The 25,886-nt window shown below is 39.1% G+C and overlaps 2 protein-coding genes and 1 long non-coding RNA gene across 5 annotated transcripts; 1 reads left to right on the plus strand and 2 right to left on the minus strand.

Annotated features, from left to right (window-relative positions):
* Positions 1 to 12,415: 12,415 nt before the first annotated feature.
* LOC127244317 (uncharacterized) lies at positions 12,416 to 14,104 on the plus strand. Of its 3 annotated transcripts, XR_007837148.1 has the most exons (4): positions 12,416 to 12,600; positions 12,775 to 13,090; positions 13,211 to 13,297; positions 13,369 to 14,104. It is a non-coding gene; the product is annotated as an uncharacterized LOC127244317 (long non-coding RNA). The 3 variants fall into 3 exon arrangements; XR_007837146.1 differs by having other exon boundaries at positions 12,775 to 13,297; XR_007837147.1 differs by having other exon boundaries at positions 12,775 to 13,031; positions 13,211 to 14,104.
* A 249-nt stretch (positions 14,105 to 14,353) lies between these two features.
* Positions 14,354 to 16,299, minus strand: LOC127244118 (uncharacterized). Its single transcript, XM_051264455.1, has 4 exons — positions 15,752 to 16,299; positions 15,646 to 15,668; positions 15,349 to 15,473; positions 14,354 to 15,016 (listed from the first exon to the last, which is right to left on the minus strand). Exons 1-4 carry the CDS (start codon positions 16,297 to 16,299, stop codon positions 14,354 to 14,356), a joined length of 1,359 nt encoding a protein of 452 aa, XP_051120412.1.
* A 6,760-nt stretch (positions 16,300 to 23,059) lies between these two features.
* Positions 23,060 to 24,979, minus strand: LOC127244302 (tetraspanin-8-like). Its single transcript, XM_051264775.1, has 2 exons — positions 24,264 to 24,979; positions 23,060 to 23,534 (listed from the first exon to the last, which is right to left on the minus strand). Exons 1-2 carry the CDS (start codon positions 24,759 to 24,761, stop codon positions 23,232 to 23,234), a joined length of 801 nt encoding a protein of 266 aa, XP_051120732.1. The 5' UTR covers positions 24,762 to 24,979; the 3' UTR covers positions 23,060 to 23,231.
* Positions 24,980 to 25,886: the final 907 nt, after the last annotated feature.

Genomic DNA, 25,886 nt, shown 5'->3' on the forward strand with positions numbered 1-25,886 from the left:
GATTGAGGTCTTCTGTCAGTTTTGACAAGGAGGCCTCAATAGCAGCTGTGTCGGGTGGTGGTTGCGACGGTGTGGCGTCGGACGATGGAGGTCGAATCAAGGGTAGATCAGCTTGGAGTTCAGTGATCCTCTCCATCATCCGGCTGAGTATCGGGGCCACTGCAGACTCAGCAGGAGTCTGCACCAGTAGGTCAATGGCCACTTGAGCCAGAGATTCAAGGTCTCCAGGGCTCAGGTCGGCGAATGACAAGTCGGCGCAACGCATCACTACCGGTCGGGCAGGCGCCAGCAAGGGTACTTTTCTCAGGAAATTAATCTCACGAGTGGCCTGTTAGTACAAATTGGAGTGATTAGAAGAAACTTAACTCAAAGATAATTAATGGAGTGATTTGGAAGTTACCTGGTTGAAGACGGCCATGGCCTCAGAAGGGGCCAAAAGAACTGAGGCCACCGGGGGAGGATCCGGGCGGATCCTCCTCCTGGCAACCAACTCGTCGGCCGCGGACTGAGGACCGAAAAAACCTGGCTCCGAACCCTGTAAGAATAAGATTCTTGAGTTAAGAAATATTGGAATTTAAAAGTAAGGAAACCACAAAAGAAAGAAAATGCTAACCACAGCCTCGAGGTTCTGATTTGTGGAAGCATCACCCAACTCCGAAGAGGAGAGTTGGACTGGTACCGGGTTCGGTTGGACTGGTTCTGGGTTCGATTGGACTGGTTCCGGGTTTGGTTGGACTGGTTCCGGGTTCGGTTGGACTGGTTCAGGATTCGGTTGGACTGGCTCAGAGTTCGATTGGACTGATTTGGGAGCCACCGACGGATGGTGCTCAATACCGGCCGGTTCGGCCATAAGAACGACCGCCACGGGTTCCTGGAATAAGAAGTATGTTAATTTACAAAGGGAAAGAATATAATCCTGCAGTCAATTCGGACTCATCGGAAGCACATATGGACGGGTGGAAGATGTTGAGGATGGAGAGGAAACTTGCCTTATCGTCGGGTCCTCTTTCGACGAATCATGGGCGGCTCCGCTGACATATCAGCTTGCTGTGGAATGGCCGCAGTAGCTGGCGAGGAAGGAGCGGTCTGCTCAAGGAAGAATTCAAAGTTAGCAATAAGAGTTTATTGAAGGTAAGAAATATTGGGGATTACCTCTTCGACAGGTGGTTCGATTGTTGTCTGGTCGGCAGGCAAGACGGTCGGTCGATCGGCAGGCAAGACAGCGATTGCTCGGCAGTCGGGGGAAGTGATTCTAGAGACAAGGGTTTTAGAAGCATACAGGATAGAGAAAGTAAGATTGAATTAGTCTAGTCCTTACCGAGATATCGGCGGACATTTGTAGGCAACCAAGCGGGATCCATAGGTAAGGACACCAAGTATTCCTCTACCATCTGTCGATCAAACGTTGGCTCAGTGGCGGCTTTAGTTCGGGCGGCTCTTTTCTTTCTTTTCGGTGCACTGGGGCCATCGGTAGGAGCCGCCCGTGTCTTCCTTGGGACGGTTGCGGGGTGAGAAGAGCCCAAAGCAAGGGCTGGAGGGGGAAGGAGTTTCCCCAGCAACTGGTCGGTAGGAGGAGCCACCACAGCCTAGGTAGCCGACCACCAGGCCGGGAAGGCCTCAACCCGAATGGGAGTTCAGGCGGAAAGGGATATAGGAGTTCGAAGTGAGGTAAGAAGTAAGCTGGGAGAGATAAGGCGAAATTAGGGTAGGGATCACTCGCCCGTCGGGACTCTCTGTTATTAGATGTGGTCGGGCGAGTGGACCCGGAAGATCTTGACAGCAGCCGAACTATCGGGACAAAAATCGGGGCTGATAGTTGAAAGTATAAAAAGATTTTTGATTTTTCTTATCGAATCTTTGGCCTGAAAAAAGAGATCGAGGTTGGAGAGCAGAATCTCAAGAATATGGATAAGTCGGGTGAGGTAAAGGATCTGGGTACGGATGAGGGTAGTCTGTATCCGGGAAGGGCCAGAACAACTCGGTAGCATACTGTACATAAGCCTCATAAACAAAATGTTTAGAGTTGCTACGGTCTTCTGTAAGAATTGCGGAAATTACGGGGTCGGATGGGTAAAGTTTGGAGGAGTTTTGGGTCAGTTGAGCAAGGGCTATTCCTAGGGACCTTTGAGGATTCGGGGATACGGGTAGCCCACCAAAAAAGGCGTTTGGGAAATATAGTCGCAGCCAAAGCTCTAAAAACCAAAAAGGGCCAGAGGCGACCCTGTCCGCCCTTTTGGTATCTACAAGGCAGACACTGACTCTAGACAGACCCTCGTATAGGTTGGCCATAAAGAAGGTTCCTAAGGAAAAAAATCGGCCATTGGCTAAGTGAATAGCTAACTCTAATTGGGAGGTCAAAACTGATTAAAAAGGAGATAGAATTATGTATCTGTAGAGGATACATGGGTAAATCAAAATTCACATAAGTATTTATAAAATTTACCAGATGGAAGAACCCACATACCTGCATAGCCAGAATAAAAGGAAGACGGTGTGCTCCAGGGCGGTCGCAGGGGAACCGTCCGTGCTCTGATGTCGGATGACAAAGTTGGTCCAGCCCCTATCTTTCTCGCTGGTACGAGAGCGCTGGCTTCTGACCACTAAGCGAACCCAACACTGGGTCGTCGCCCACAATGGGGAGATGGGCGACCAGAGCCATATCCATTAGGGTTGGGCTGATTGGACCGGAAGAGAGAAGGAAAATGCCTAGTAACGCGTTCCAGAAGGCCGCCATGGCTAGTAAGACCTTATCATGAAGGTATAGGGGTTGGGTGGAAAGGTAAATGGCTTTGTCGATTCCCTGTTGTTTCCATTGCTCTCTAAAAGTAGGGGATAGCTTGGAATACCTAGTCCGAAAGGCTTCCTTTGAATCCGTGAGGTGAGTCTTGATGTGGTTAGTGACGCATTCGGGTTTGAAATCTGGGTTGTTGATGGCTAAGGGGGTGACTTGAGAGATGATACTACTCATGCGAGAAGCATATTCAGAAGTGGTGCAGTAAGGGCGCAAAGTGGGGGTAAGAACACAGGAGGAAACAAATGAGACTTCAGGTCAGAACCATCAAAGGGTAGAGCAGGGACGTATTGGTTTGCCATGATCACAGCAGGATGAAGCTTGCGTGAGAGAAGAGGAATTTTAGCAAGAGGAGAAGGTAATTAGGAAATGGAAGACATAAGGAAGAAGATGAAGTGGAAGGGTTTTAGCGGGGTTTTCCGAAAACCCCATGATTGGACAGCGTAATGACGAATAGACTCCAAAAAATGTCACATCTCACATTAACCGATAAGTGAAGACAGGGAGTCGGGCGGGATGAGGCAAATTGTTAGATATTAAAATATTTTAGGGTTTTATTGGGCCTATAGATGAACTCCAAAGTTTGGGCCCGCAGACAAACCCAAAAAGGGGGGGGGGGGGGGGTTTCCACACATCCATTAAGGGAACTAGTCACCCAGTCGGTAGCCTATCTGGTCGGTTGGTTAGTCAGTAGCCTGTCCGGTTGGCTGATCAGTCGATAGCCTGTCTGGTTGGCTGGTCAGTCGGTAGCTTGTCTGGTCGGCTGGTCAGTCGGTAGTCTGTCTGGTGGCTGGTCGGTTGGTAGCATTAGATGCAACCGAAAAACGGCTCTTCAGGCAGTTGCAACCGCAGGGTGGTTTTTTCAGGCAGTTGCAACTATGAGACGGTTCCTCAGGGCAGTTGCAACCAACTGATAATTCGGTACATACAATCCAGTAACCGACTTGGAGGGCATATAATAGGCACCTCGCATCCGGAAAAAGACATATTCAATCAACATCAATTTCAGTGAAATTCGCTTTGGGGATCATCCTTTTTATTTTTCAGTATTTGTTGCTTTTATTTTTCTTACATTATGTACGGTATCTAGGGATCTACAATTCTAGATATTATTGTAATCAAATTCAAAATTAGTTTTCAAATTTTACTTTTTATTGTTGAAAATAGCATCAACAATAATCAAATATATAATAATTATACTCCCCCCGTCCCATTGAAAGGTTGCCATTTCCATTTTCGTCCGTCCCAAAACAAGGTTACCATTTCCTAATTTAGTAATTGTACTACCTACCTAACATAATAAATACCCTTCCAACTTACACTATATTACACAAATGCCAATACTCTTATATTACACAATACTAATAGGGGTATTTTCGTCATTTTCACTACAATCCATTATAATACTAATATTAAAAAATCTACGTGCAAAAAGCAAACGCCATCCTTATTCGGGATGAAGGGAGTATAAGATAATATATATATATATATATGTATGTTGGTGTATATAATTGAGAGAGAGAGAACTGAGGGAAAGATAAAGAGGGAGAGAGATATAATATTCAATATTCGTGTATCACATTTCACAAAATCAACAAGCCTATTTATATGCAAATTACAAATAGATTTGTCATTGAAATCAATGACTTGTCAAAGCCATTAAATGACACGCATCTAAAAATGATACATATTATGAATTGAGTCATAACAGTACTCAAATTAAAGAGTATTTTATTATTTTCCTTTGCATTTTCAAAATTGATTTTGATGTAAGGAAAAACAAAACAAAAAATAATGGTGAGGTTGTAATCAACTTGATTTGATAGTATTATTGTAATCCTAAAATAGTTTATATATATAGATATAAATTATTCTCAACATTTAGATTCATTAACGATTGCAATTTTATTTAAGGGTCATGAACAACTTTAAATTCAAGCATAATATGATAATCGCTCCAATAGTTATCAAATTTTGTGGTTATATTTTTACACATCCCATTTATAAATGCACTATCACTTGACATGTTATTTTTTTAACATATACACCATCCGTTCCAAAACAATAGTCTCATTTTGTCATTTTTGTCTGTTTCAAAACAATAGTCTCATTTTCATTTTTTGTAACTAACTACCCTCTTTTTATAAAGCTATCCCCATTTTTTTCACAATAATTACGTAAAGTATGGATATTTTGGCCTTTTAGAAACACTTTTACATCCACTATTGTTTCTTAATTCCCGTGCCCTTCCAAAATGTCACTATTGTTTTAGGACGGATGAAATATTTAATTTTACATATTTGCATGAAGTACAAGATTGATGTTGGATAAGACGAGCCATAAATCAATTTTGTTATATTATAAAACGGCTCAAGAAATTCGCATAACTTCTGATACTTTTGTCATTCCTCGTTTGAAGAACACAATTTGTATCAATTATCTTTCAAATAAAGGGAAATAACATTTTTTCTTGTACTTAATAATACTATTCAACATCAACTATGTTGAGCTCTATCGAATACATACATTGTTCGTCAAACTTATATGAGTATCAATGTCATTAATTTTCCCCACACACTCCTAAAATACTTTCATATGACCTTTTAAATCTTCAACATATTTTAAATATAATTTTTTTTTACTTAAATTGTTGCACTAACTTTTAAACTATTCTGCACAATAAGATATAACATGTGAATTGAACAACAAATATGAAAAAAGTTCACCTCTATAAAGTTCACCTCTATAAAAAAAGTTCACAATAAGATTTATCATGTTCCTATGTTGGGCCCACTTTTTGCATTGCCCGTGTCCCGACACTTAGAGTAGTAAGCCGACAACGAGTACTGTCGAGGCCATTTAGGATACATAAGGTTAATAAACAGTAGTATCTTTACAAACTCCTTCTCAAATATGGTCATGAGCCCTTGCTTCCTTGCTTGCTTCCTTTTCCGGGCCGAAGCTTATCCGGCTCCTTATCCTCATCTTCACCCGACGTACAAGTCCTCTTGCCTCTTGGGATGTCATTTTGAAATCCCAATCTCTTTTCCCGATACCTAGGTCTAAGGTCAAATTTTCTTCCATGTTTTACTACCCCAAAATTCTAGCAAGCTAGTTTGGGTGCTATCAATGTATCATGTTTCCTCCTTCCACCGATGGGACTATTTTGTTAAAAAATAAACATATAATCAAATATGTTAGCGGAAGCGAATAGCGAAATAAACCTCCAGCCATTGCTAAAAATTAAATTTGTTCTCGATACTCTCTTCTTCAAGCAAACGGTAGATTGGAACCGTGGGAAGATAGTGTTGCCAAAATCTGGAACCCTTGGGAGGCTGTTGCCAAACTTTGGAACCCTGTGAAAATGTCAGATCTTGGAACCCTAGGATAACGTTGCCAAACCCTGGCTCTCAAATAGCGATGGTATATTCTGATTTTTTGAGAGTAGGTTTACTAACCCGTATGTGAGAGTATTTATAATAAAAAAGAGAAACCGTCCATCACGATTTTTCTGCCACTTCTCACGTATATTTTGAATATGATAGACTTAATGGGAGAAAAGTGGGCCACAATTTTAGGTTAATTTAATTATATAAAATAATTCAAAAATAATCAAATTTCAAATATGAGTAATTAATTAATTAAACTAACATTCTCTCACTTGGCCCACTCAAACTATCACAACATAACGAGAAACCTTACATATGAATCATGGCGGTAGGTCTTCTATAAACGAATGTTACCTTCCATGTATCATGATATGTCAAGCATCTCAAACTAAATTCACAATCTTAATGAATAAATCATATATTTATTCCGGATTAAACATAAGCGAGTTTTCTCAATAATAAACAAATATGTGCATAATAAAACGAGAAAACATCAAACTGAATAAGAGTCTCAAATAACAATGTGTGCCTTTAGTCAAGGGATCAGTAAACATCAACTCTGTACTAACGTGTTCAATGACCACTTTATTTTCCTTGACACGTTCTCTTAAGGCTAAATATTTGATGTCGATGTGTATACTTTGACTCCCGCTCTTATTGTTTTTAGCCATAAACACCGCAACAGAGTTGTCACAGTACAACTTAATCGGTCTGGAAATAGAGTCAACGACTCTAAGCTCGGATATGAAACTCTTCAACCATACACCATGCGAGCTAGCCTCGAAACATGAAACAAACTCAGCCTCCATAGTGGAAGTAGTAGTGATAGACTGCTTCGCATTTCTCCAAGAAATAGCTCCACCAACCAACATGAACACATAACCGATGTGGATTTCCGAGTGTCAATGCAGCCAGCGTAGTCCGAATCGGAGTAGCCAATCACTTCCAGGACATCAGTTTGTCTATATGTGAGCATAAAATTCTTCGTACCTTGAAGGTACCTCATCACTTTCGTTGCAGCTTTACAGTGGTCAACACTTGGATTACTCTGATATATCCCTAATACTCCAACAACATATGCTATGTCAGGCCTGGTGCAAACCTGAGCATACATAAGACTTCTTACTGCTGAAGCATAAGAGATATTGCTCATGTGTTCCCTTTCAAAGTCATTTTTCGGACACTGACTCAAATCGAGCCTGTCACCCTTCACAATGGGAGCTACACTCGGTGAACAATCTTTCATATTAAATCTTTCTAGAACTTTCTTGATATAGGCTTCTTGAGAAAAACCCAAAATGCCTCGATTTCTATCTCTATGGATCTTAATGCCAATGACATAAGATGCCTCTCCCATATCTTTCATATCAAAGTTCCTTGAGAGAAAATGTTTCACCTCATATAACATCCCTTTATCATTAGTTACAAGCAAAATGTCATCCACATACAACACAAGGAAGCAAATATGACTCCCACTAACCTTCTGGTATATACAGTGATCCATGACGTTTTCTTCAAAGCCGAATGAAGAGATAACATCATGAAATTTCAAATACCACTGACGGGAGGCTTGCTTCAATCCATATATGGATTTATTAAGCTTACAAACTAAATTTTCTCCACCACTAGAGGTAAATCCTTTAGGTTGTTTCATATAAACCTGTTCCTCTAGATCACCATTCAGGAATGCTGTTTTCACATCCATCTGATGTAACTCAAAATCAAACTGAGCTACTAATGCCATGATCACAAGGAGGGAATCTTTCTTAAATACCGGAGAAAATGTCTCGGTGTAATCGATTCGTTCCCTTTGAGTGAATCCCTTAGCAACAAGTCTTGCTTTATGTCTTTCGATGTTGCCATCAGAGTCTATTTTGGTTTTGAAGACCCATCTACATCCGATGGCTTTTATACCATCAGGCAACTCGACAAGATCCCATACCTTGTTTGATGCCATAGAGTCCATCTCATCTTTCATAGCACCATGCCATAAATCGGATTCTTTAGAATTCATGGCTTGTGAAAACGTTTCAGGATCATTTGCGGCTTCTATATCATAATCTGATTCTTGAAGATACACCATAAAGTCACTAGAAATAGCTGATTTTCTGACTCGTGTAGATCTTCTCAATGTTGTCTCATCATTATCATGAAGAACTTGTTGACCAACCGATTCAACAGCATGTTGTTCAACATTTTCTTGATATTCCTCATTAACAGCTTGATCTACATGATCATTTTCATCAGTTTGTGGAACTTCATTAGTAAATCGTCTAACACGCGTTGGAACTTGAGGAGCGTGGAAAACAATCAATCTATCACTCGACTCAGTAGGTTGATCTTTATAGTGATCTTTTTCAGAATGAGTATCTGGAAAATGATCACTCCTACTAACTAAGTCATTCTCGAGAAATTTCATATTTCTCGATTCCACAATACTAGTGCTATGAGATGGACAATAGAATCTATATCCTTTGGACTTTTCGGCATATCCAATGAAATACCCACTAATAGTCCTCGGATCTAGCTTCTTTTCTTGTGGATTATAAATTCTCACCTCAGACGGGCATCCCAAACACGTATATGTCACAAACTCGGCTTCCAACCCTTAAATAATTCAAAAGGTGTCCTTGAGACAACCTTGGTTGGTACCCGGTTCAATACATACACAGCCGTTTTTAGCGCTTCAGTCCACAAGAAGTGAGGAAGTTTTACATTACTCCTTATACTCCTCACCATGTCCATTAATGTTCGATTTCTTCGTTCTGAAACACCATTTTGGTCCGGAGAACCAGGCATAGTGTATTGGGCAACAATCCCATTCTCTTGAAGAAACCTAGCAAATGGACTGACAGCTTGTCCATTTTCTGTGTATATGCCATAGTACTCACCACCTCTATCAGATCTGACGATTTTGATTTGTTTTCCACGTTGTTTCTCGACTTCAGCCTTGAAAACTTTAAAGGCTTCTAAAGCTTCATCCTTAGAATGAAGTAAGTAAATATACATATACCTTGAATAATCGTCAATAAAGGTGATGAAGTATCTCGGACTACTTGTATTCATGTCTGGACAAAAAATGTCTGTATGAATAATTTCCAAAAGATTCGAACTCCTTTGTGCACCCTTTATGGACTTGTTAATTTGCTTGCCTTTAATGCAACTGACACAAGTCTCAAAATCAGTGTAATCCAGGGTACCAAGTATCCCTTCATTCACTAATCTCTTAATTCTGTCAATTGAGATATGTCCCAATCGACGATGCCATAACACATATGAGTTCTCATTCATAACACATCGCTTTAAACTAGCTGTGACATGCAGTGAATTAAAAGTAGTGTCATTTTTCAATTTGATCGAATAAAGACCATCATTAATTTCACCACAACCAACGTTCTAGATTCAAAATCCAAAACAAAACTAGAATCCATAAAGTGAAACGAAAAACCCAAACATGATAGTCTCGATACAGAAATTAAATTTTTGGAAAAACTAGAAACATAAAAAGTCTTTTCCAACTTCAAAACAAAACCACTACTCAGCACTAAACTGCACGTCCCAATGGCTTCCACAGATGAACGCATCCGACTACCGGAATAGATGAACTGTTCACTTCCCATTGGTTTCCTTAGGTTTTCCATACCCTGCAAGGTATTGGAAACATGGATTGTAGAACCAGAATCAATCCACCATGTGTTATAATTAATATCAACCATATTGGATTCATAACAGACAAATGCAGAAGGGATACATTTCTTTTCGAGCCAGGTTTTGAACTTAATGCAGTCTTTCTTCATGTGTCCTTTCTTTTTACAGAAAAAACACGTAGACTCTTTCTTTATAACCCACTCAGCTGGCATAGGTCCTTCCCCTTTGTATCATGCTTTCTCTTCTTGCCATGGACCGTTAGGTTCACTTTCTCACCTTCCTCCATCAATAGTCTTTCCTCATCTTGAACACACATGGTCATCAATTCATTAATGGACCATTTATCTTTATGTGTGTTGTAGGATATCTTAAATGGACCGTACTGATGAGGTAAAGTGCACAAAATATAATGGACAAGAAAGGTCTAAGACATGGTCACCTCTAAGCTTTTCAGTTGTGCCGCAATGTCCCGCATGCGCATTATGTGCTCGCGCACACCTCTCACACCCGTGAATCTCATGGTGGAGAACTGAATGATCAATGTGCTGGCAATAGCCTTATCAGACTTGACGAATTGTTCGTCAATAGCCTTCAAAAGCTCTCTGACATTATCATGTTGATCGACAGATGCACGGATACCAGCAGAGATCTTAGTCTTTATGAGCATCATGGAAAGACGGTTAGATCTCTCCCATCGCTCATAAAGATCCACATCATCTGGCTTGCTGGTTTTAGTAATAACCGGCGGCTCGTCTTTCCGTATAGCATAATCAATGTCCATCCAGCCTAAATAAAGGAGAATCCTCTCATTCCAGATTTTTTAATTATCACCAGTCAATTCGGGAATATCATATTTAATGTCAGAGAAATTCATAGGATTAAATGCTGCAAAATTAAACATACATGCTCATCAATAAACGAGACAAATAAATTACATGTTCTATCAATGTAAACACGTCAAGACATGAATCTAAAGACATAAGACTTGCCTGTGGGCTAAAGTTTTACTCAATTAGATTTCATCAAAAATTTTACAATAAAACTATCAAATTGCGTTCATTTTCTCAATTCTTGTGGGTAGATTAAGAAATACAACTCGATATTGTATCCTAATTACTCATTCAAATATGACAAGACTCATGTAGGTAGATCTCATCACATCGTACATGATAATTACAATCGATGTCTATTAATGTGATTTCAAATAAATCATAAATAAAATTTTAATTAATCGAGGATGCTGTGGCTATTCCGCAATGAAATAAAATTTAAAATAAATTACAAACATCATGAATATACAATATAAAGTTCACAAAAATAAATGAGATTAATACCATCAGCATGCTTCAATCAAGAATGTAGTACAAATATATGCAAAATAATAATAATAATAATAATAGTAACAATACTACTGCACCGTTCGTACTTCTCATGATTATGTTGATAATAATAATAACAATTTCGCATGCCACATCATCATAATAATATTAAATATAATAATAATAATAGCAACAATAGTACTGCAGGAAGAATAATAATAATAGCAACAATGCTACTATACCGCATGAAGAATAATAATAATAATAATATTACCACTGCAGCAAGAGTACTACTTCAACAATACTAAATGTCGCACGGAAACCCAAACACACCTCTTACATATTCTTAACGCACGGATATCGAGGCATAATATTCATTCAACGCGTATAATCTCAATTGTAACCGAAAGACATGATTTAGAAATTTAATATTTTGCGTTAATTAATTTTAAAATAAAATTCAAAATTTTTCCAAAAACATAATGAAATTTTCTCAAATGGCAGGATCGGATCTTGATCAAGAAATATCGCAAAGCAATTGTTGAAAATAAAAAACCAAAATATTTCCAAATAAGAAATTAAAGCGAATCTTGATCAAGAATTTGATGAGAAGAAAATTCAAAGCAAGGCATAAGCAAAAAGGCTCTGATACCAAATGTTAGAAAATAAACATATAATCAAATATGTTAGCGAAAGCGAATAGCGAAACAAACCTCCAGCCATTGCTAAAAATTAAATTTGTTCTCGATACTCTCTTCTTCAAGCAAACGGTAGATTGAAACCGTGGGAAGATGGTGTTGCGAAAATCTGGAACCCTTAGGAGGCTGTTGCCAAACTTTGGAACCCTGTGAAGATGTCAGATCTTGGAACCCTAGGATGACGTTTGCCAAACCCTGGCTCTCAAATAGTAATGGTGTATTCTGATCTTTTAAGAGTAGGTTTAGTAACCCGTATGTGAGAGTATTTATAATAAAAAAGAGAAACCGTCCATCACGATTTTTCTGCCACTTCTCACGTATATTTTGAATGTGATAGACTTAATGGGAGAAAAGTGGACCATAATTTTAAGTTAGTTTAATTATATAAGATAATTAAAAAATAATCAAAATTCAAATATGATTAATTAATTAATTAAATTTAACATATTTTTGTTGGTACTATCTCCCGTTACGTCCAATCATTGACTCCAAATTTCTTATATATATCCCATTCGCCCAGACCCTTAATGTGTTCCCGATTTTGAGACTTGGTGGGCAGCCATAGGGAGACTTTGAAAATGATGATGCACATTTTATTTCCAATGGGAGATCCGTCGGCCATGCCCATAAGTTAACAGAAAGGTTGGCGAGAGGCAAGAGGCATGCCCCGATCCACCCAAAAAGTGAAGAAGAAGGGCCTGATTGGTGAAACTAGCTCCGATAGGCCTAAGACTTGTCCTTTCCCGTCGCCCAAGGTATGTCTTGCGTGCTTGTTTGCTAATTGCTAGACGACCATATAGAAGTGTAGTATGATGATATAGTAGAGGTATTTCGTACAAACGAGGAAAGTGGGGAGTTGGATAGGAGTTGTTCTTGTCTCTCAGTCGGTTTGCACTTGTTCTTGTACTAAACTAACTCTGCGATTTCAGGGATCAAACTCTACTCCCACTCCCACTGCTCCACCATCGGATACCCCTCTGGTTGTTTCTGAGCAGCCAGTCGGTGCACCATGGTCGAGTTCCCTTGTTGCCCATTCAATTCCACCACTCTTCTTTCCCGGCATAAAAGGGCCTGAGGCTATTCCATGAGCATACGCTGATGACTACCTCCGAGGTCCGGGCAGAGGACACGAGGTAGCCTGATGACATGCCCGTGGATGATGAAATAGACTATAGTACCTGTAACTGTAAGATCTCCCATCATTCCGTCTGTATTGGAGATTTTGACTTCCTGGCTTGCTCAATGGTGTGTTTGTGATACATAATTCCTCCCAAATGCTGGAACTTCATCGGCTTCTTTTTACACCTTGACTCTTGGGTTTATCCATGGTGTTTGTTGCTATTGCTGAGTTGTTCCCGTGTGCAGGGGATAGCGTTGTGGCTTCTCAAGTTGTAACTTCACCCGCGCTCCCCTAGTTACTGCCAGTCGCCCCATTCCGCCAAGGCTAATCAGGTGAGCCGATCATCTTTGTTAGCATTGTTTTCATCTGATGTTATTCATAAATGTTTCACGGGACATTGTAGGGCACCACATCTCAGTGGACCCTGTGTAGCTGTCGGATAAGGATTCGCGCGATCAAGTCTATCCTTTCGGAAGCATTCCATCTATCTTTGTCGGACCTCATCGATTTTGATCTCAGACGGTTGGTTGATGCCCTTCTAGAGGATCCTTCACATGATGAGCATCTGAATCGATCCTTTACCAAGGTAAGAGAGTTTCAAGTAGCTAGACTGCTGGGTTTGAAGCTGAGAATACGAGAAGGTGATGCCGGACGTGAGGGAACCAGTGTCTTGACGTCAGCCGGCGTTTGAGTGTGGAAGGAGGTGCTTCCCTGCAGGACTACTCCTACTCCTACTCCTACTCCTAAAGGTGCTTATCTATTAGGATCAAAATTTAGTACCTTGGTGGGGTGGGTATTAGACTACCAGCATCTTTGGTGAAAATCACAGTGGGTGTCTCTGTTAGATGGAAAACCTCATTTCTTATGACCCGGTTGGCTTTGGTGCCGCTGTCGGGACATACATCCAATAAGGTACCATTTTGATCACCTTATCATGTGTTTGTTTGGAGGATTTTGGAAGACTTTCACTATTCACACAAAATTTTTCCTCTAAAATATTAAACATCTATTTTTTTTATTTTTTATATTATACTAAAAATCAATTTCACATTCAAAATATCAATCAATACTTATTTATATCACATCATATAACTATTCAAATTCAATTTTTTTACTATTCAAATCTCAACTCAAAATTCAAACCTTCAAACAAACACACCATTAGTGTTTGTTCCATCCGGGGACTTGAGCCTTTGCCTGCCTTTGGGCCTTGGTTTGTTTCCAAGTGCAAATATTTGACGTAACAATATTATTTTGTATTTTATATGTTACTTCCTCTCAGAGGCGGATCTAGAAAAATTATTCACCGGTGATACAATATATAAACTTTAAAATAAAAAAATCTGATTATATTTAAAAAAAAAAGGAGCATACGAACAATTTACCTTCTACCACTGTTCTCGGCGCTCTTTCATGCTTTGGAAGCGATTAACTACGGCTTCATTCGGAACATTAACAAGTGTTTCCTTTTCTATAGCACAAATCAGCGAATCATTCAAAAGATCATCACCCATCCGATTGCGCAAATATGACTTCACAAGTTTCATCGCAGAAAAACATCTTTCAATTGTTGTTGTTACGATTGGTAGAACCAAAGCTAGCTTCAATAATCGCAAGATATGAGGATATGAAATGTGCTTTCCTGTTTGCACCATCAATCTAACAAGGCTGCTGATACCATCTAAGTTGGTAAATCTTTCATCTTGAAGCATAGTCTCATAGTAGATGTCAAGTTTACGCTCCAATGTACTTCTTTCCATATTTTTAAAATCATACGGATAGAATGTACTTAACTTTACTAACTTTGATGCATCAAACATAGAAAATGAATCTTGCGGACTCAAAGCAGCCATATTAGTAAGCAACTCAGTACTAACCTCAGTAAATCGATCACCAAACTCTTGAATTTGCATATCCAAAACAGTGTTGAAAATGTCTACTTCAAAATGGTGCCGATTGGAGATGATGGTCTTTCGATTTCTTGAAGTAACATAACAATCCTCCATATTTAACCTTTCAACACCATGCTTTTGACAAAATGAGTAGACCCTCTGCAAAATTATATCAAACCCATGTCCTCTAAATGTTTGCAATGTTTTTTTTTTTGTTCCTTCGATCAATGAGACTGCTTTTATGATATTTTGATCTTTTCTTTGAAAAGCTCGTGCAACACATTCATAAGTCCTAAAATGTGCAACATCAGGTGCAAATAGAATCCAAAATCAAATGACTGAAAATATTCTAGAAGGCTATCTGCTTGATGCCGGCTCAAACTATTATCGCCATCCTCTTTAACATATTTAAGCACTGCAACAACTTTCGGAAATAAATAAATCAAACCTTCTAATGTTCTGTTGTGAGAACCTTAACGTGTATCTCATGCCCAAATAAGAAAGAGTTCTTGATTTAATCCTCTTCCAATTTCAATTTCACCTTTACAAATAGCTTCTTGTATTCTATCTCTGTAGCCTTCTCGAATCATATCTTTTCGTTTGCAAGAAGCGCAAACTACATTCATCATTGTTGCGAGCATGTCAAAAAAGTTTCCAACACCATTGGTTTTTTGCAACAACAACAACTACTAACTGAAATTGGTGAGCAAAACAATGCACATAATATGTAAAGTTGTTCTCCTTCAAGATTAAACCTTTCAAACCACTAAACTCCCCTCGCATATTGCTCGCTCCATCATAACCTTGACCCCTCACCTGATTCAGTTAAAGTTGAAAATAATAAATATAAATTAAATAATAAAAATATATGTATTTAATAATTGTAATAATGACAAGCTTATATGTTTCAAACTCAATCCATGCTTAGTAAATAGAGAATTGATGGCAGATTTAAGAGTTGATGACGATGTCTCCATCACATGAACTACACCAACAAATCTCTCCTTAACAAGTCTATGTGCATCTACGTATCTTAAAACCACGGCCATATGTTCTTTTTTTGATACGTCACTAGACTCATCAACTAACAATGCAAATGCATCACTATCAATCTCTTCAAAAATGGACTTAAGTATTTCATTCAAAAAACAATTCACAATACCCTTCTGAATAGATGGAGACACCATTTGATTATTCTTTGGAGCATTTCTTAATATAACATTGTGAATGGACTCATTTGCACTTCCAAGTAATGACAATGCTTCCAAAAAGAGACCTCTACAAGTAGAATTTTCTGACTCATCATGACCACGGAATGGTAATGCATTTTTCACCAAAAATCTACGAACATCAATTGAAGCATTTAATCTAATTCGGTATTCTTTCTTTGCAGCTTCACTTTGCTTATGAAATGCAACAACAATTGACTGATTCTGTTTCATTAGATTTTCACATTTTTGTTGTGCTTTATTGTAAAAACTAGAAACATCACCTACATGAATACCTAATCTATCCTTTTCACTCCAACTATCAAATCCCTGCGTCACAAAGGCATCACTCCCGCCTTGGTTTCCAACATAATCTCTAAACAAATAACAATATAAACAGAAAGCTTTGTCCGCTTTCACACTATACTTCAACCAACGAAACTCATCAAATTATTTTGGGACAAAACGCCGTACCTTACTTCCGATTGTTTTTGTTGGAAACACATGACCACGTGTTTGAAAAGACCCTCTTTGCAAATACAATCGGCTTATTTCATCTCTTTGATTTGGGTGATATTCCAAAATTCCTGGCCTATCAATCAGATCCCACGAAAGATCTTTTAATTCAATTATCTTTGATGGTGTCGATAGAGAACATATCGGTTGAGAAAGATTGTTGGAATTACTTCCACTTAAAAGTTGAAATAGAAATAGAACAAAGAACAAATAAATTATGAATTAAAATCGAAATGAAAATAAAGTACAATAAATCAATAATCTAATCTAACCACAGATAAATTTTCAAAGATACTTAGATTAAATTGAAGAAGAAAGAGGAAGCACTAGCAGCCACACCAGATGGAGGGGAAAACATTGTGCAGACAGAGGCGGTTGTGATTCTTGTAAATGTGAATGAGTTTGAGTTGTTTGATTTATGACCCAATTTTTATATAAATATTATATATAATTAAAGTTATTATATATTTTTAATTTTTTATAATAATGTTAAATAATAATACTGATATAAATAAAAAATTATTGATAATATTAAATATAATAATATAATAATATTTATTTTATATTTATTATTATTTTTTTATAACTAATCAGTTTATTTGAATTGAATTGAATTTAAATTATTTTGATACTTGTGGTATTTTAAATTTTAAATTTTTGGATAACAACACATTTTAAATTTTTATTGGACACACACTGGTAGTACAATTGATAAATCATATAAAATTTTCTTTATCAGAATAAAATCGCTAGTGGCACATGCCACCACTGGGTCGAACATAGATGCGCCCCTACTTCCTCTTCCTTTGTTTTAATTCAAACTACAATTTATATCATATTTATCTGTCTTACCTCAAAATATTAATTTTCATTTTATAAAAAAATTAATTATACAATATTATCTAAATATTCTTAATTTTTACTTAAATTATAAATATATCCTTACACACGTATAATTTATATATAAAATCGAACGACAAAAATATAAAAAAATTCTTACACACTTCTCTTATTAATAAAATATTATTATTTCTTAATTTATTACAAAAATTTTATATATTCTTTTGATTGAAACATAAAGAGTAAATTTTTGATTATATAATAATGTTTATACAAGTATATTATTATTTAATACAATATTTTTATAATTTATTTTAATGTAGTTGGTTACTAGATTTATTATATCGTTTTTTTTATTATATAACAATCAAATAAAATTTTATTATATTATCATTATAATAATATAACATTTATCTTAATAAATTTTTAAATTAAAAAACACAATTCTTAATTTTATATTTTAATTATTATTAATTTTTTATAGTAAAATACATCTAAATAAAATAAAAATTAAGATTGACGGATTTTAAATAAAATAAAATTATAAAAATTAAGAAATTAAAAAACAAAAATTCAAAAAAAAATGAATATATTGAACATGGGTCTAAAATCACCCGAACGTAAGGGAGGTTCGAAAACCAAAGAGGAGCTAGAGCTCCCAGACTACGGAGCCGCCAAACAAATTGGAGCTTCAAGCCTCGTAGCCAAAGACTGCTGACTCCACAGAGTCGAAGGCAATAACTTCTGTTGGACTGTGATGTCTCCACAAAACAAATGATTGCTACCTCCACAAGGCTAAAAGTAGCAGCTTCCACAAATCCTAGGGCAACAACCTCCATTAACCTTGGGCAGCAACTCCTTGAACTATGATGCCTCCATCTCCATTGGACTGTAGTGCTTCCACAAAGCAAATAAAGGTTGCCTCTACAAGACATAAAACAACAGCTTCCACAGATCATAAGATTACCACTTCCATTGGCTTTGGGTTAATAATTTCGTAACATCAATGGAAGACTCCGGCACATACGCGTTCTATGTGGAAGGCTCCATGGGTCAAGCCAAAAGGAAGAAGAATGAAGATTCCATGTAACTCGAGGCTGTTGGGGAGAAATCCCCGTGGACCGGCTAGGAATACGATGGAAACAAGTTGGGGTAAGCGGCAGATCCGATCAAAAGGCAATGAAAGAAGTTCAGAGCAAGTGGAACCCGATCCAGAGGCAACGGAAGCGGCTGGGAGCTGATGAAAGGAGATTACCAGGTGGTTGGGAGCTGAGGGAAGGAGGTTACCAGACAGTTAGAGGTAATAAAAGGAATAAGTGAAACTAACTTTTTAGTAGAAGAGGTAGTTATTTGATATTAGGATAAATATAGTAAAACAACAACACACACGATAAGAACACAAATCTTATCCTTAGTCTCTTTTATCCTTTTATTTTCTAGTTTATCCATAGATTTTAGGAGATTATCCGAATTTCTTGCTAATTTATATTTTCAGCATCTTTTTATCCACTTTTCAGTAGATTTATCCGAGTTTTAGTAGATTTTAGTTTAAATCCATCGAAGCCTCGTTTAGGCTCGAAGCTGCGCAGGCTCCACCGTCGGAGCCGCCTCCAAATCCGACGACGGACAAGCTCTTTGGAGTACTTCCGGAACCCACACCGAAAGAATTGACGAACGGTCTTGGAGCCTCTGAATTTTAGGTTCCAACAATTGGCACGCCCAGTGGGACCAAAGTCGGATTTTTTGAAGAGTGATGTCGAGGTTTACAGGGGGTTCATTTGTACCGCTTGAAGAAAGCTACGGAATTGTCGCAGAACATCCAATGCTTTAAGCCTTAGAGCCGGGGCAAGCAACATCGGGTTGGAACCAACAGGCTGCGGTGGGCTGGAATCAACAGCCTTTGGAGGGCTGGCAATAGGCTGCGAAGGGCTGGCGACAGCCTACGGAGGGCTGGAACCCCTTGGCCGTTGGATTTTTGGAGATCAGTGCTGAGCATCCACCAGGGGTAGACAAATTTCTAGCATTTGATATGATCTCGCTAGGGCGATTCGGCAAACAACCTACATGGAATGCGCCAACACTGTCATGGGGATGCCACGGTCCGTACGTGGCTAATCTTCAATAGAAGAGGACCATCGCAACACAAGGGCAAGGAGGGCAGGCCGCAGAGATGCAGCCGGCAACCTTCCATCAACAGACAGCCGGAGTGTAGCTACTGACAACAAATCAACTGGAGGCCAAGCTTCTTATGGACGTTGATTTCATCGCAGATTGCATAAGGAGGGTATTTTCAAAAAGAAGGTTTTAAAAGAAGCCTAGTGCCACTTTGAGCACGGAAAATTCACCTCCATACAAACAAGAAGCTGCAGTGGCAGAGACTCCAGAGGCTGTGGAGGCTCCAGTTGAAAAGGAGTCTGCGGAAGCAGAGGCTCCAGAAGCCATGAAGCTCCAAAGTTTGCGGAGGTAGATACTCTAGAGACCATGAAGGCTCCAAACAGAAAAAAAGGGGTAGAGGCTCCTGAGCTCATGGAGGCTCCATACAAAAAAAAGCCTGCAGGCGCAGATGCTCTAGCTCCTTCAGACTAAAAGAGCTTTGTGGAGGCAGAAGCTTTGGCTACTAAATTTAGAAAATGAAAAGACTTATTTGTGTCCGGCATTGGAGCTGATGAAAGATGGGCTTGGAACCTAGCCGTCAAAACCTTCGCTTCAAGATTGTCTAGGACTAAAGGCATCCGCTAAAAAATCTGTCTTCACAAGAATGACATATGGTAAAGGCTGAAGTTTGAACATAGAGGAGGCAAGACCAAAGACGGCCAAGAAAGAGCCTAATGTCGGTGTCATCATCCCAAGTCTGAAAGCCTCAGGATCAGAAAAGAAGAAAGTATACAAAAGACCAAGCCGGAGGCCATCGTAGCATAAGTGAAACTCACAAATGAAAAACGGATTTGGACTGTTACCACGGCTGACCAGATCACCATCATTCCCAAGGCGACATGGAAGCCTCCTATCGTGAAAGAGAATGAAAAATGGATTGTGAATAAGCCGTCTCCGAAAGAAAAGCAAATGGAAGAGCCTCATCAAAAAAGGAAGCAAGCTATGGAGCCGCTTCTTGAAATAAAGCAGGTTTTGGAGCTTTAAAGGAAGCAGGTTGTGGAGCCGCTTCAAAAAAGAAAGCAGGTTGTGGTGCTACTAAGGAAGAAGGTTGTGGAGCCGTTTCCAGAAAGAAAGTAGGCCATGGAGCCGCCAAGGAAGCAGATCATGGAGCTGCCAAGGAAGCAGGCTCTGGAGCCGGTAAAGAAGCAGGTTGTGGAGCCGCTTTCAGAGAGAAAGCAGGTTGTAGAGCCGCTTCAAGAAAGAAAGTAGGTTGTGGAACTGTTTAGGAAGCAGGTTGTGGAGTATTTTCTAAAAAAGAAGCAAGTGAAGGAGCCTCCGGAAGAATTTCAAGAGGTAGAAGAAGTTATCGTTGACGAAGAGTTTATCTTCGAATGGAATGATGTGGCAACCATGATAGGATTTATGAGGCTCGGGCCTGGCCAAAACCAACTTGTCAAGCCTTTGCACATTGGGGTCTCGATGAATGGCTATCCACTTGACCAAGTTCTGGTGGACAGTGGAGCTTCAATGAATATGTTTCCAATTTAGACCCTACGGAAGTTTGGAAAGACTAGTGACGATTTGATTTCTACATTTGTATGGCTTACCGATTTTATGGGAAATTCTTACAAACCGGCAAGTATGATCGCTTTGAGTGTGCAGGTGGGGACAAAGAAAATATCATCAACTTTCATGGTGATTGATAGTAGGCCATTCTATTCGGCTCTCTTGGGACTGAATTGGATTCATGCATGCGAGTGTGTGCCTTCCACACTCCATCAAAAGTTGATGTTTTGGGATGGAAATGAAGTCCAAAAAGTGAAGGCCTAGAAGGATCCCTTGTCGACGGAAGTGACCACAGTTGATTCAAGCGAATGGCTCAAAGCAAAAAAACATGAGCTCAATGGAAGCAATCACCCGGCCCTTTTTGAGGAGGGCATTGTTGGACATGGGTCCAAAAGCACCCGAACATAAAGGAGGCTCGAAGACAAAAGTGGAGCTAGAGCTCCCGGGCCACGGAGCCGCCCAACAACAATGGAGCTTCAAGCCTCGGAGCCAAAGACTGCTGCCTCCACAGAGCCGAAGGGAACAACTTTTATTGGACTGTGATGCCTCCACCAAGCAAATGATTGCTACCTCCATAGGGTCGAAAGCAGAAACGTCCACAGATCCTGGGGCAGCAACCTCTATTAACCTTGGGGCAACAATTCCTTGGACTATGGCGCCTCCATCCCGGAACAATACTTCCATAAAGTCAGAAATTGCTGCCTCCATTGGACTGCGATGCTTTCACAAAGCAGAGGAAGATTGTTTCCACAAGACAGAAACAACAGCTTCCACAAATTATGGGATAACCACCTCCATTGACCCTAGGTTAATAATTTCGTAACATCAATGGAAGACCCGGACACTTACGCGTTCTATGTGGAAGGCTCCATGGGTCAAGCCAAAAAGAAGAACAATGAACATTTCATGTAACTTGAGGCTGTTGGGGACACATCCTCATGGACCGGCTAGGAGTACGATGGAAGCAAGTCGGAGTAAGCAGCAAATCCGGTCCAGAGGCAATGAAAGAAGTTCAGAGCAAGTGGAACCTGGTCTAGAGGCAATGAAAGCCGTTGGAAGCTGATGGAAGGAGATTACCAGGTGGTTGGAAGCTGATGAAAGGACGTTATTAGACAGTTAGAGGTAGAGGTAGTGGAAGGAATAAGTGAAACTACCTTTTTAGTAGAAGATATAGTTATTTGATTTAAGGATAAATATAGGAAAACACACAACACACACGAACACAAATCTCATCCTTAGTCTCTTTTATCCTTTTATTTTCTAGTTTATCCATTGATTTTAGGATATTATCCAAATTTCTTGCTAATTTATATTTTCAATATGTTTTTATCCGTTTTTCAGTAGATTTATTTGAGTTTTAGTAGGTTTTAGTTTAAATCCATTGAACCCTCGTTTAGGCTCAAAGCTGCGCAGGCTCTACCGTCAGATCCGCCCAAAAATCCAACGAGAGACAGGCTCTTTGGAGTACTTTCGGAACCCACGTTGACAGAATTGACGAATGATTTTGGAGCTTCTAAATTTTAGGTTACAACAGAATAATATAAACAAGAACCAAAACCATGTATCTTTTGACGAATCAAAATGCTTCAAACCAAGGATTCGATTACCGAAACCAAAATTGTGATATGAAGAATTCGCCTCGATCTTTAGACGAACCAAAATCAAATCTACCCCTATACACACAAACACCCTTCCCTTTTTTAACTATCACTACAAAAGCTTTATATAACATAAAACTCCCAAAAAACAATGCCAACAACCACAGAGGACAAGACAATCCACCAAACAAACATTTGCTTGCTTCAACCTCAACACATTTCACATTTCACATCAAAATAATTAGATGAAATCCTAAAATACGTTTTCAAATGATATGATGCCGCTCATGCATCGCAAAAGGGTCGGTCGGGTCCGACTCTTACGTAATAAACATTTACATGACTACTCGATCACAGATGCAGATGCAGATGCACGCACAGAAGAAAACCCACTGTTGGATTACAAACAAACGAGCACAAATATTATACACGGGTTACTTAATTGTCTGTCTGTCTATCAGCAAATGTAAAATGCCTAAACACACCGCCACATCCACATCCACATCCAAATTTCAGACATAATCAATTTCTACAAGAACACATGAACAACTACTACATTTTCCAATTACCCCAGCGGCTGTTGTCCTCCCTGTTGTTGCGGAAGGCGCAGCATCCTACAGAGTAAACAACAACTAAGAATACCAGGAATATTATGTTGATCACAGCTACTCTCCTCCAGTTGCTCTTTATGCTGTCCAACAGCCCCGCCTTGCAAGCCTCACACCTGTAGCACAGCACATTCGGATCATTGCTCCATCTGCCGCAGTCAGGATTGCTCGATTCAGACGTGCCAGTCCAGTTGGTCGGGCTCACGTACACAAATTGGCAGTCATTCGATGGCTTGCAACACCCAGACTGTTGGAAATAAACCAAGATTCATGATCTAGAACAAGGCAAGGCAAGGCAAGGGACCTTACCTTACAATCAATTACAAATGCTATTAATCAAATTAATGTACAGGCAGCCCAATAGACTTGTTTTGTTAAGGAACGAATCTCAACCTCAACCTTTTTTGAGGATATTCGTTAAAATATAAACATATGAATTTAAAAATAAGGTAAAATTGCTTACATGTGTTTTCAATGAAAATTTTTTCTTTGCATAAAAACACATCTCCATGAAACTTCATGAAACTTCTGTATTACGAGGAAATGATTTCCTATTTATTTTGCATATGGTGGGAGGTTTCAAGCCAATATTTTTATGAGGGGCGCCGTACAATTTAGGAATTTATACTTAGTGTCGAAATTATAAACTAATTTTATGCAACGTTTGGAAAAGAAAATTATGAAAATTTTTGCCTAAAAATAAAATAAAATATCATGTCTGAGCTCAAACAAAATTATTCGAACCAAACACGAATTTAAACAATAAAAATTGCTTAACAATTGAGTTCGAACAGTGGCAACGAACTCGAATACTTAACAACAAGCGAACACAAGACTTGTAAGAAATGAACACAAACACTTTAAAAAATTCTATTATGTTGGATTCAGCTCGTGAATATGGTTTTGTTTTGGATTGATTGATTGATTGAGGCAGGCATTTTGGCAAACAAATTCCGAGCATTTGAGTTGATGATACCTGAAGGGCTGAGAGGTGTCTCCTGTAAAAATCCTGAGCAGCGGTGGACTGATCTTCGAGCATCCTGTGGCAAATGTTGGTGGTCATTAAACAATTGCTGACCCTGTCCCAGTGCTTGCTCACCCTTTTCTGGAGCCAATCAGAATATCCCCCAAGTCTGTACTCCTTGTAACCCTTGCCCGAAATTGCCTCGCCAGCGCCTTTATTGGTCACCACAAACGCGAAGATGGTGAAGCCGAAGAGCAGGAGAATCAAGAGGAACATGACGAATAAGTAGAGCCAGAGCAGCCACGAGACTCTGCAGCAAGATCCCACCAACCCGGCTATGGATACCAACAGAACAAACGCACCCAGAGCGATCACCGGCTGCTCCAGAAACTGCTCGCACTCCGTCGTCGCCTGCCTCGACAGCCAGATCCCGCTGCCGATGATCGGAATCGACAGCACCAGCGTCACTATGTTCAGAATCCCCAGTAAATTGTTGCTCAGACGCACCATTATTATTGTTATTGTTCCAACCACCGAGAACAGATTCCGAAAGGGATAAAACTAAAAAGGTACCCGCACCCAAAATTGAATTGATGATGAAGATGAAGAAGTGGGACGGTGGGTGGGATGCGATTGATTTGGATAATTGTTATATTTATTAATTTATTTATATGTAGAAGTAGCAGTGGAAGGGAGAGAGGGAGGGACCGACAAGAATTTACTTACGCGTAGGCGAGTGGGTATGCAACGTGGAAAGGACAAACACATTTGCAAATTTGCAGTTGATGAACGATGCTCTGCTAAGGAATAAGGAAGGATCGTATGGTTTGGTTGCGTACTCAATTCAATTATATTGATTGAAGGAACAGCACAGCACAGGGCGTAACTCCACTGCCGCCGTCGATGAACATCTGGCATGAGATAAGAATTGATCCGACGTCTCTCTCTTCTCTGCAATATTTGTCATCTTCAATCCGAGCATGCTTCTAGTTTAAAATTCACTATATCTTAAAATTTATATCAGTTTTATGAAACTTTTGATCTTTTATGAAATTTTTGATCGATGGGATTGCATATAACATAGATATTTAATTTGATTTATATAATTAATATAAGTCAATATTTTATTTTAGCATATCTTGTGATAAATTAGAATCAATGATCGAATAACAAACAGAAAATTTAAAACACACAAATTTAAGTGATTCATCAACAATGTGTCGAGTGCAGAAACTGATTTATTGAGGGCGGCTAGGTCATATATTACACTTGTTAGAATAAATATACATGTCTATTTATAGTATAAGCATGGTTCGCCGGATCGGCTCTGGTTCGTAAAAAATATCGGATATTTTGACAAAATTCTCTCATCCATTCATATGTTATCTAAAATCGATTTTAAATCTTTTTCTTACCATTTTTTCTACTTTTTATACATACCGATTCATCTCAATTCGACCAGATTGGAAAAGAAAACATTTACCTGAAGAACGAAGTGTTTTGGTTGAATATCACGGTGCTGGAAGGTGGATTTTGGAATCGTCGGTGTTGAGAAAGAATTGGCGAAGAAATTTCGCTGGAGGCTGTCGCCGGTCGCTGCTGCGTCTGTGCGCTAAGGTTGTGAGCGTTGAAGAA

The sequence above is a fragment of the Andrographis paniculata genome, unplaced genomic scaffold (genome assembly GCF_009805555.1).
Source record: "Andrographis paniculata isolate CXL003 unplaced genomic scaffold, ASM980555v1 Contig9END, whole genome shotgun sequence".
Classification (NCBI taxonomy): Eukaryota; Viridiplantae; Streptophyta; class Magnoliopsida; order Lamiales; family Acanthaceae; genus Andrographis; species Andrographis paniculata.

Coding starts and splice junctions, on each gene's coding strand:
- LOC127244302 (XM_051264775.1), bottom strand. CDS start 24,761: ATGGTGCGTCTGAGCAACAATTTACTGGGGATTCTGAACATAGTGACG. Junction 23,535..24,263: donor GACACCTCTCAGCCCTTCAG/GTATCATCAACT, acceptor TATTTCCAACAG/TCTGGGTGTTGCAAGCCATC.
- LOC127244118 (XM_051264455.1), bottom strand. CDS start 16,299: ATGAAACAGAATCAGTCAATTGTTGTTGCATTTCATAAGCAAAGTGAA. Junction 15,669..15,751: donor AGTTTGAAACATATAAGCTT/GTCATTATTACA, acceptor GAATCAGGTGAG/GGGTCAAGGTTATGATGGAG. Junction 15,474..15,645: donor TCAAGGTTATGATGGAGCGA/GCAATATGCGAG, acceptor TGATGAATGTAG/TTTGCGCTTCTTGCAAACGA.